The 12075-nt window shown below is 39.3% G+C and overlaps 1 protein-coding gene across 4 annotated transcripts in view; it reads left to right on the top strand.

Annotated features, from left to right (window-relative positions):
- ARL15 (ARF like GTPase 15) overlaps positions 1-11284 on the top strand; it is a 381154-nt gene extending 369870 nt beyond the window's left edge. For 3 of the 4 annotated variants that reach the window (XM_019756151.3, XM_019756149.3, XM_019756150.3), the window contains one exon: positions 8499-11284. In XM_019756151.3, the coding sequence (XP_019611710.1) occupies positions 8499-8651 (153 nt within the window). In that variant the 3' untranslated portion in view covers positions 8652-11284. The remainder of the gene's footprint in view (positions 1-8498) is intronic. The other variant, XM_074328946.2, reaches the window with a different exon arrangement.
- The last annotated feature ends 791 nt before the right edge of the window (positions 11285-12075 follow it).

The raw sequence follows: 12075 nt of genomic DNA, 5'->3' as shown, positions 1-12075 counted from the left end.
GGACATACTGTCTCTGTGGCAATTACTCAACTTTGCCATTGGAACATGAAAGCAGCCATAGATGAGTGAATAAGCATGACTGTGTTCCAATAAAACTTTATGTACAGGGAATTCATGGTATCTGTGTGCTGGGGAGGCAAACAACGATGGCTACTGTGACTAAGGTCACTTCTACTTTTAAAAGTTTCTTCTATCACATTAAGTCTTCCTCTTGAGGAGATGGGAGGACATCAGCTAAGACTTATACAAGAATATTTATGGGTTGATCCTTTCCACCTATGGATGGAGGGGCCTTGGGATGGCAGCAGAAGTTGGAGCATGGAGGAACCACTCCAGGAGGTAGAGGGCCAGGTAGCACAACCAGAGAAGAGGAGGGTGCAGAAACAGGAATGGTGGGTGGCTTTCCTTGGTCTCTGAATACAGGAAGCATCCACAACCTAATCTGTGCCTCTCCCAGTGATTGTCTTATAAGCAAACTTTTTGAATAGACCAAAACAACACCACCACCCCCCAGCGTATCAAAAAGAGAAAATAGATGTAATTTATTCTGTACTTCTAGGTTAGCAGATTAAGCAAAAATAGAACAGCTTTTCAGACCCGAGGTCCTACCACCCAGGCAGATGGGATCATTTTATTTGGCTCTTCTGGGACACGCTAAGTTCTCCTGTGCAGTGGGAGGCTGGGTTTCTATATAATTATTGTCACAATATAGAATATTCTATACACATCAGAGGTTACTGCCTAGACAGTAAGACTTCTAATAAGGCGAGGCTCAATCACAGGTCGTAACCTGCAGTCATTAGTCTGGTTTTTAATTATTCCTAGATCTGGCACACTCCATTTTGCTTAAGAAAGAAACCGTCTTATCTGGACTACACTTTTCTATTATCCCTAGTGTTCTTGAAATCAACCATCCTTTATAAATATGCATTCCCAAAGTACTATTGTGATATTGGTTAACACTGAGTTGTCATTTTCTGGTCTCTAGTCATACTCAGTAAAAAGAGCTAATATCTATTTTCTGTTGTAATATTGTTGGGACTGTGGCAAATTGTTTTTACTTGTATTATTTATTTCTGCCTTTAATGACATATTTAGTACCTTTCTAAGGATTTCAAAATCCTGAAAGCAGTACAATGAAAAGGGGAACAGCTGGTGCTACTCTCTCTCTAGACTAACCTTTCTTTGAACAAGCTGCCAAGAATGCACTCAAGAATCTTAATGATGCCCTGCCACTTTATCTCCAGACCCCGTCCTGGAGCCATGGTGTGGGCAAAGTTCTCTCTGACTTTGGTGAAGGTTACCAAGTTAAGCCTGTTCCATGAACCTTTGCAATTAAGACAGCAAAGCTGGAGGCCCCTTTGCAAACATACCTACAAGGTGTATATACTCAGTGGTATGCTGGTAGGTGTTAAACAACCAACTCTGGGGAAAAAAAAAGTCCTGGTTTGTTGCACTTGCAAATTTCCACGGTGTAAATACTCCAAACCATAGCCAATTTCATGACTTGTATGATTTGACAACTTTGTACCTGGAGTTGGACAGAGAAAGCACGCAATCAGCCTTTCAATACAAGTTGTTTCCCCCAGTGTGACATGTTAATACAAGATCAGACAGTTAAGTTTGCAAACTCATCCGAGAAAAAGTGCTGTACACCTCATTGCTTCATATCACTACCGTCACCTTCGAAGTACTCCCGTCGGGAAGCTATGCACCAACGCCAGCGCCTAGTCCACCCTTCAAAGCAATTTTGGAATTCTTTTTCTGGAATGGCCATCAGAGCTGTTGTCGTATTACACTTGATGTCCTGAATGTCATCAAAATGTCTTCCTTTCAACATTTCCTTTATCTTTGGGTAAAGAAAGAAGTCATTGGGGGCCAGATCAAGTGAGCAGGGAGGGTGTTCCAATACAGTTACTTGTTTACTGGCTAAAAACTCCCTCACAGACAGTGCTGTGTGAGCTGGTGCATTGTCGTGATGCAAGAGACATGAATTGTTGGCGAAAAGTTCACGTTGTTTTCATCTAACTTTTTCACATAGCCTTTTCAGCACTTCCAAATAGTACACTTCGTTAACTGTTTGTCCAGTTGGTACAAATTCATAATGAATAATCCCTCTAATATCAATAAAGGTTAGCAACGTCGTTGCAACAAGTTCTCAAACTTAATTGTCAGACCTCGTGCAATATAGGTAGATCTGCTCTAGTGATTAAAAGTAAAGAGCTAAGGGACTTTGTAGATGAGCAAAGTCCCGTCCCCTTTTTAACATGAAACAGCATCCTACAAAATTTCAGAGTCTATTCAGGCTCTCTTAGCATCCTCTTAATTGGAGCCCCAGGGTAAATTTATTATCCAGACCATACTTCTACTAAAGATTTCAAAACCAGTATGAACCTGTCTAGAAAACATTAGTCATATAGTTCTTTGAAAACTACACACTATGCCATGGACATTCAGGACACAGTATATTTAAAATGACAAGAAAACCATATTGACTCCACTGGGTGCAAGAGAGTTAGCCGAGTCATGTGCTCCTTTGTCATCCTTCTCTTTCGTCATTCTCCAGCCTCACCCTGCAGTCCCTACCATATGCCTTAGCGGCTGACCCCTCACTGTCGGTTTAAAGGAGCTGAAGTTGTCAACCTAGACTCCATGAGACCTGATTCCTTTTTTCAGAGATGAAGAAAAAACGTGCCTGTATTTCTAAAGTTTCTTTTAACAGACTTCTACCAAGATATGTTTTATCAAATTGACTTAGGTGACTTAAGAGTTATTCTCAATAACCATATCCATCTTTATTTGAATCATTTCCTTTCTTATGTCCACTTGAAGTACAGTCAGAATGCTGTGAGTACAGCATTTACCTTTAGTAAACTGTACATTATTAAAGCGTCTGCTGCGGTCACTAAAAAGCCGCGGTGGGGTGGGGGAACTTGTAATCTTATAATAGAGATGGTGAGAACACTCCCTTTGTCAGGCTGTTGTTTCTGTTTCGTTTTTCTGTTACAGTCTTCTGCTCTAATCAGTGGCACCCCATACATTGGCCAACGGAACGCCGACACAGGTGGCTGGTGAACGCACACTCATGCTGCCTCACCAGTCTCTTTCAAGCAGTGCTGGTTGAATGAAAGAAGTTATAGGAAGCCAACTTTCAGGGTGCAAGGGTCCAAAGCTCCTTATACTGATCCTGATCACCCACAACCACCCCCCAAGTTTAAGAGGGGTTCATTATAATCTGTTAGAGGGAATATATGTGTTGTGTGCAGCTGGGGATCTGGCGAAGAACAGACAGCAAATATCCAGCTTTTTTTATCTCCGGTGGTGAATGTGTGGGAAAATAAGCCACTAGCCCCAGAGGAGTGCAAGAGATAGCGGCATCAGCATGGGGCAAGACCACCCCAGGTGATATTCTGGACATGGGAGGAAGAGGGGCGTTTTTAGTTTTAGAGTAATCTAGAACTAGGAGTGACATATGCTAGGATTCACAGCACTGTCCCATGCAGTAAAGAGTCATCACACACCCTAACTCTTTTTTAATATCTTACCACACATTCATGTGGGTCAAAGCACTGTTTATAAATATCTGAGCTTAAAACTTAACTCTGTGTCACATAAAAAGTAATCCCTTTTGGACGGTTCTATCCTCCTGTTCCCCAGAGTGTTTAAAGGAAAATGAGGCCAACTCTGGGCACACACTACTTACATGGTTTAATAACAAAAATAGGAAAAACAAGCAGCTTATCGTTGTAAATAAAGTGAGGTTTGCAGAGTTTTAGAAAGGAAAGACCTATCATTGCAGCTTGGAAACTATTTCCATGACTTCTAGAAATTTAGTCGCCACGGGTCTGAAAGAATTGAAAATAAAATTTTTAAAAGTGAAGCGAGGGCAAGATAGGGAAATCAGCGAGTATCACTACAACCCCCTTAGAGGTCCTGTAAGTAGGAAAGGATTTTTATTATTTGTCTACTCAAGGAAACATAAAGGACACCTACCCAATGAATGGGTCTCCTGTGCTATGTAATGTCTCACAGGTTGAACAGCTGCTACAAACATTAGCCGCAATGAGATGGTGCTGATTTGTCTCTTGTTAATGTAGGACTTTACAGGAAATGCGATGTGTGAATAATGGAATGCACTGAGGCACAGCATCCTGCCGTCGCAGGAGTGAAGAAGGGCTCTGGTGACATCGCTAAAATAGGTTGGCTACTTATAGTGGCTTTGTTTTCCTATCTCTAGGGTGGACACAGAGCCACTAACAAATGCCCACTCTCTGTGGCTATCCCAAAAATAGCTAAATGACCACAGGTTGCCAGGCAGTGAAATTCTGATGTCATTCCCCCAAGTGCCGTCTCCAGAAGCCAATGTGAAACAATCATTATTTCCTTATTCCAGCAGTTTCCAGTGAATCACAACACTTAAGCAGCTGATAAACTATTGAAAATACTTAGGTTCATTTTCTCTTGAGTCATTTTTAAAACTTTTTATCTTGATAAGAAAATTAACTTTAAACAATTATGTCCATCATGAAAAATAGATCCTTGCATCATAGGCAGTTTTTTTTTTTTTTTAACCTTAAGAATAATATCAGATGTAAGCATGTGATTTATGTTGGTGAAACTTAAACACCTTTCTTTAAATTATACCTCAATGTATAGGACAAAAAATGCAATGGTGGACAAGACAAATGTGACTGTGAGTAATTTTTATTGTAATAATACAGGGGGATAAAATTTGAAGTTCAGGTTAATTAAAAAAAACTAAATTAAAATGTTATCCTAAAGGAAAAAGTTCAAGTCAGAGTTTTTCATCTCCCCCTCTCTTGTATTGTACTCTTTGTTCTTAGAAACATGAAACTCTGGGTAATGAAAAGCTATGTTCCAGGGACAAACAGTCACTCACTGTACTTGAATATCACCAGAATGCCAAACTTGTTTTAAAATTGATATTAGAAATGTAGAGTGGTGTGGAATCCTTTGGATACTAGTAGGGTGAATATGGCAGGGTGAGATACCCACTTAGGTTACAGATCTGAAAATCTCAGGTTACCCAGCCATATTTGTCAGCTTAACACCAGTAGGCAGGCTCCCTTATCTGGTAACCACCCTGTAATGGAAGCTTTCTTTTCCTTCTCATGTTTAATATTTAGCAGGAACAACTTCTGAAACATAACAACCTATCTTTATTATCTTCTAAGTGTGCCTACATGGTTGATTATATTTTCACCTGCCTGGAAACCAACCTAATGGGTAGCTAAAAGCCATACTTTTTGTGTATGTCTGGTCCGTCTTGAAAAAATATCACAAATTATATTTAGTGATTATTTAAACATAACATTGTTTTCAAATTAGCTGTTAATATTAGCAGGATCAGTTCTTTGAATTTTTAAATGAACCATTCGGATGAAGTATTATAGTAATACACTTACTGTGTTTGTCTTTTTCTTTAATATTAGTGAATTTCTTGCCACCAGTCTTCCTCCCAGTTATTGGCAATCCTTAAAATGCTGTCCTTTTTAGATTTGAGGTTACAAAATGTGGCAAGAGTACAACTTCCCTCAAGTACCAGCTTTTGGATGTTAGTTGCTGTCCCCTGTTGATGGGAGGCTTTATTGATCAAATACCGGATAGCATCGTAAGCACGGGAGTCCCCATTTCTGCTTTTCAGTGCAATTTGAAGCCTCACTTTGTGGGAGAAGCAAGGAGACTAACATCTCTGATTTTAAACTCCTTAGAACAACCAACTCCTCCTTCTAGCTGTAGACTTAAACATCTCCCCCACCTGTCGTTCCTGCCAACTCTTCTCTCTCCCTGCTGATCAATGTCTTGCTCAATCTGCTGACTGACAGGTCCTCCCATCGTGGGGCAGGATTGGTCCCTGGTGCTGGTTGTTACACAGGTAATTTCAGATTCTCTTGGAAGTAAGTTGTTTTCAGTGCCCTAAAGAAAACAAACTAAAAGAATGAAGTTTACATTTTCCATAAGGGAGAATCCTCTTAACAATATGATTTGTAAAATACCTACAGGAAAAATTGTTTTGAAGTTATGTATTTTCTGATCTGTAAATGAGCTTTTTGTTACTCTTCAGAATAAAAATTAATGAGAATTCTTCTATTCTCAAGGCTTCTTTTATTTTTAGTAGTATTTATTACGAATTTGCAGACATTTATCAGGATTTGGGGGACACACTTGAACTGTAAAATATTAGTATTGTTTATGGCTCCTAAATTATCATAAAATCTTAGCATTTATATTTTCTTGCTCACATTAAAAATGTGCACACATGTTAGTGCCACTCCGAATGTTGTATCTCTGCTGTTGACACTAGTCTGCTGCTTGTGATAATAAGGGCAAAATGAAACCACACTTAGGAATGGCATAAGATTGGGACAAATTTTTTTTTTCTGGGTCAAGAATTGACTAAGGTAAGCCTGTAGCATTTTCCAAGTACCTGCGATTTAATGAAATTTGTTGACAAAGAATGTCTGAACAACACCTCTTCTGATGTTGGTACTGACTGTATTTTATGTTATGTAAACCTTGCTGGGCTATAAACACAGTGTTCTAGTGCTGGTGTGTGTGTGTTTGTGTGTGTGTGTGTGTCTTCGTGAACTTTGTACTTTATCATACCCTTTGAGAGATGATTATCAATACTTCTGGAAGTCAAAACAATTTTATATTTATTCAAAGCCAGGAGTTGGTCATCCTAGATTCTGTTAGTCAGTAGCCTAGCCTAGGTACACTGAGAGAGACTTGTGACTGGTTATTAATCAAAGAGTTATTTAAGATAGCAAGTGTTCCACCCCACATACCATTTATAAGCTCTTGATTTTTCCCTGCCTAAAAATTCATGATTAGGAGGAAGAAAAGCTGGGAAACTTTATGTATATATGTATATTTATACAAGTTTATATATGCATATACGTATACTTAGTTTTTATCCTCTTTCCTAAAAACTGCTTTCCCAGGTCTCAGAAATACATATTAGAAATTTAAAGGAGAGCGAGGACAGGTTATTTGAATTATATTTTTTGTTGTGTGTATGTTTGGTGGTCAAAATAATTGCCTCTTGCGTAATTGATGGAGTACATACTATAGGTTGTCACCAGTTTAATAAGTTAGCAAAGTCAGGTACTGGGAGCTCCTCTGCGAGAGTTCTTTTGATTGAATTGAATCTTTTTCAATGTCTGCAGTGTATTTTGCCCCATGCCATAGTACATATCATTCTTTCTTAGACTTCATCAGACCTCCCGTGCCATTGAGTGTATGGACGTTAAGTGTAAGGATGGAATGGTGATTTGCAAGTGAGTCATTCACCCCTAAAGGGAACACGCCTGGGCCATGCAGGGAAGGAGAACAATTCCCCTTTCCCTCCTCTGGTTCTTTTAGCTGGTTGAAGAACAAAATCGGCAGGAGGCAAATTGACAAATTTAATATCGTGCGCACGGGAACCCCACATACATGAGAGAGTCAGAGACTCCACATACATGAGAGGTTAGAGATAGAAAGGGAGGATTGAGGGGGCCGGCCCAGTGGCTCAGGCGGTTAGAGCTCCGTGCTCCTAACTCCGAAGGCTGCTGGTTCGATTCCCACATGGGCCAGTGGGCTCTCAGCCACAATGTTGCCACTTCAATTCCTCATGTCCCGCAAGGGATGGTGGGCTCTGCCCACTGCAACTAAGATTGAACACGGCACCTTGAGCTGAGCTGCCGCTGAGCTCCCGGATGGCTCAGTTGGTTGGAATGCATCCTCTCAACCACAAGGTTGCGGGTTCGACTCCCGCAAGGGATGGTGGGCTGTGCCCCCTGCAACTAATAACGGCAACTGGACCTGGAGCTGAGCTGCACCCTCCACAACTAAGACTGAAAGGACAACAACTTGACTTGGAAAATAAAAGTCCTGGAAGTACACACTGTTCCCCAATAAAGTCCTGTTCCCCTTCCCCAATAAAATCTTAAAAAAAAAAAAAAAAAAGAAAAAAAAAGAAAGAAAGAAAGGGGGATTGAGGTGTATAAGACATCCTGAGCTAGGGATGAGGTAAGGTGCCTTGGGGCTTCCAAAGGTCATTGCAGGATAAGAAAAGCAAGGGTTTAGTAACTAGAGGTTTTCCCTGCCCTATATATAAATAGGTCCAAAGAAGTTATCTCTGATAATCTCTTGTGGGCAAGACCTCTAATTCAAATTCTTCCAGCTGAAGGTGGGGAGGAGGGAGAGGAGGAGGGAAAGGCAGAAGTTTCTCTTGAGCCTGAAGCTAAAATTGCCTTTAGCTCAAAGTAATCTGCATACCACTGAGGCACATCTTGGGGTGTCTCATTCTGGATGCCCATATGTCACAGCTTATAACCCACATTATAAGCACAGCTGTGGATAGGAAGTCCTCGGCGTGTCACAGTTCCTGTAAGTGTTCCTTGAAATCCCCCTACTTCATCACTCCCAAAATTTTGACATAAGAAAAGTTCTGATAAATTAATAACAGATTTATCCTCTCTGTCCCCCTTAAGGTCAAAAAATATTTTGAACTTGAACCACTTGCACGTGGAAAACGCTGGATTCTGCAGCCCTGCTCACTGGATGACGTGGATGCACTGAAAGACAGCTTCTCTCAGCTGATAAATTTGTTAGAAGAGAAGGACCATGAAGCTGTAAGAATGTGAAATCTGGCAAAGAAAAATGGGTTCCCAAAAGGCCTTGAACCTATCACATTATTTTCTCATTTTAATTTTATTTTGGTATCAAGATGATAATGGCTTCAGTATCTGTTTTCCTCTCGATATCTCAGACTCTCATCTCTCTGTAAAAGTGAATATTCTGTAAATCAGGTGAATGATCATCAGCATTAACGCCAAGTCCACACTACTGAGAGAGAATTTATTCTCTGTTTACCACTAATTATCTTCACCGCATGGCTCTTCCTTCTGTTGTTCTAAGTGTCTCTTCTGTACTCTGTGCTAAAATGGATGGAATTCATGGCTCACAGAAACCACATCCCTGACGAAGGACTCAGGGAGACTCAGAACCCTGACTTGTTTGCCCTGGGTTTGGGGTGGCGTGTTGTGTGACCGGGGTGTTCCAGAATATGTGTATCATTTTCAAGATCTCTTTTTGGTTTCAGTTTGTTCTATTTAATTTTTTTAGTTGTTTGTTTTGGGTTTTTTTTGTTTTTTTTTTTGTTTTTTTTTGTATATTGTCCTTATAGATTATGAGAGAAAAATGAACACCAGAAACTTCAGTTAATTACCTTATCAGAAAGGAATATCCTGCCAAGTAAAATTACCTTTGAAGAACTTAAAGAAAAGATGCAAATGTCTCCTTCATTACATCTAAAATCTCCCTCCATCCCCTCTTTTAAGAGCAAAGATTTTTTTTTAGTTTTTGAAAAGAGTTAGAGGAAAATTAGGCACAATGCTTGCATCACTGATTACTATTTCATCAGGTTCTCAAGTGTTTTTTTAATGGGAAGATTATCCTGCGTAGAGACAAACTGCAACATAATACAGGTATCTTTTTCTAAAAATCTTCAGTGTCTGATTAAAATAGACAAGACAATTTTTTAAATAATGGATAAAATTTTTAAAAACTGCCAAATGAAGTTTAGTTTATACTGGCGAGGGTTTAAGCTGGCATGGATTTGACAAAGATAACTAAGGCAGAATCATCTGTATATTCATTCATTAAGTGCTAACATTAGTTTAATGGAGTCTGTTACAGTCTCCATACAGTAATGAAAGGTCTATCAGTATTTCTATTATAAACCCCTATTTTCAGGGGTTTTAATGTGCCCTTAAAAACATTCTGGGGCTACAGCAAATAAATAATTTTAGGGCCCGGATTCAGTCTTTGGAATGAATTTTTTTTCATTTACTTTAAATGCTAAAATTACATAGAGATAAATGTACAGTTTTACAAAAGTTTGGCACCTTTGACCTTTTCTAAGTCAGGAATAATCTATGGATATTGAGGTTTATGGTTGAAATACTCTTTGGCACATTTTGTAGATTTTTGACCACTTAAAATACTAACTGGCCAACTGATAGAAAACTGCGCCCTTCACCTGAGCAATAAAAACATGTTTGTAATTTTTAGGTAGCGTAGACTGATTCTCAAATACCAGACTCACACTGCATTACAGGGAAATGTAATACCTTGTCATTCTCCAGAAGATATGTCATTTCACTCTAGCTTTTGCGGTTTAATCTCGTAGGTGGATTTTAATTGAAATCATTACCTTTGAAACATCGAACACTTCTTTAAGCTTTTTTTTAAGTGAATGGATCAAAAAAGATTCATATTCAATTTTGTCTACATCGTCTTTGAATATTTTTACACCGTGTAATCTGTGAGCAGCACAAATTTTTATTCCGATGACCAGTTATACAATTCCTCCTTTTATTTTGTCCTGTTGTGCTCATCTTCTATGAAAAATAAATGATGATTAGGCATCGCTTTCTCTGCAAGTTCATTAAATGTAGAATGTTGTCTTTTTGAGATACTGTGGCTGAGTGCTCCTAAGCCATCTGTTTAATGACTTCGCGTTGTCTGTGTGTGTGTTCATGTGTGTGCCAGTGATGGGCTTCTTCTCAGACCCATGACTGTCTGCAGTGTCTCAGCCGTCAGAATGAAAACATTATCAATCAGTACCCAACAACAGCTGTTTTTGACAAGTTTCTGTCTGACGCCTAATGCTTTGCAACTGTCAATAAGGCTCCTTCTTTGTCTAGCAGTTCGGAGCTCGCTGTCTTGCTGCTTCCTTGTGCGACATCCTGTCCTTGTAACCCTAGAATTTGCCATGTTCGGAAATCCACATGGGGGAGGGGGAGGGGAAGGGGCTTGGACGGGCGTGTTGTGGGTGGGTGGTGGTGTGCGTGTGTGTGTGTGTGTGTGTGTGTGTGTGTGTGTGTCGTGTTCCTACTTTCATGTAAAGTGCCACAGGTGTCTTAGTTTGCATATTCAAATATTATATAGGAAAAACAGTCTGTTATGTATTTCTTCACTTAGCTTCTTGTTATATTTATGGAAGTTACCCGTTTTTGTATCTTCTTAGCTAAAGCAGTTGCCTTTTTGTAATGGCAATTAATTTATATGACAAAACTTTGTATCTACTGTAGTTTACAGCATCAGTTGTTAATTAACTGCCATATTGCCCTGTCTTTCTATTAAAAAATACTGTATCTATACTTAAAGGTTAACAGATTCATGTGGACAATTGCCAGGCAAGAACTCGTATTGTCCGTGATTTATATATGATTTCCACTATCTTCAAATGAAAATAAACGCTGAGTAGAATTGATGTTTTCAGACTGACTCCTTTCAGCTCTAGCATTTGGGAGTCCCAGATTTCTGTTTACGTTTGTGGTGCCTGCTTAAGTCTTCAAAATAAGTTTTGCTGTTCTTTGGTCAAAACAAATGATTAATTCACATTTCCTTTGAAGCCATTGTGAAAACCTTAAAAGACAAAAAAGAAAAAAGCAAGTGTCTTTTCCAGTTGGTTTGTCTTCAGCAATCATTCACTTTCACTGGAGCCATTCCTTTAGAAAGAGTGAGTGGAGTCAAGATGTTAATGTAAAGTGTCATCCTTCAATCAAAGCATCATTTTATAATATTTGCTGTCAAAGCAACTTTCTCACAGTGGCTGTTTGGTGCAATGAACTGTTTCCTTCAATGGTGATTGATGCCCTTAGGAAATAAGTAAATATTTTTAAGTGATTCAAGAGAAAATACTACATATTTACAGTCCATTCTTAATGAGGAGAGTATTCTACAAAAGACAAAGAGAGTGAAAAAGAAATAGAGGGACAGAAGAGGCAGAGAAAGAAAAAGGTGAAAAAAGAAATGCAGTACATAATAGAAAACGAAAATCTAAATCCCAGCTCTTGTCTGGTCCCCAGTGCAGCATTATCCTGAAACATTATTTGACTACACAGAAAGCTTGCAACACTTCACTTCTAAGCTGGGATCCAACCTGCATTCCTAGTTTTGTTTCCAAGGTAGGCGATTAGCAATTACCAAGTTCCTAAGCATCTCAGACCTATCCAAGCAAACATGGACAGAACTGTAAGATTTTGAAGCCGTTGGGATTTT

The sequence above is a fragment of the Rhinolophus sinicus genome, chromosome 3, assembly GCF_057876585.1.
Source record: "Rhinolophus sinicus isolate RSI-liver-muscle chromosome 3, RSI-T2T, whole genome shotgun sequence".
NCBI lineage: Eukaryota > Metazoa > Chordata > Mammalia > Chiroptera > Rhinolophidae > Rhinolophus > Rhinolophus sinicus.
The sequence above is the reverse complement of the archived record's forward strand: the minus strand, read 5'-3'. Positions and strand labels throughout refer to the sequence as shown.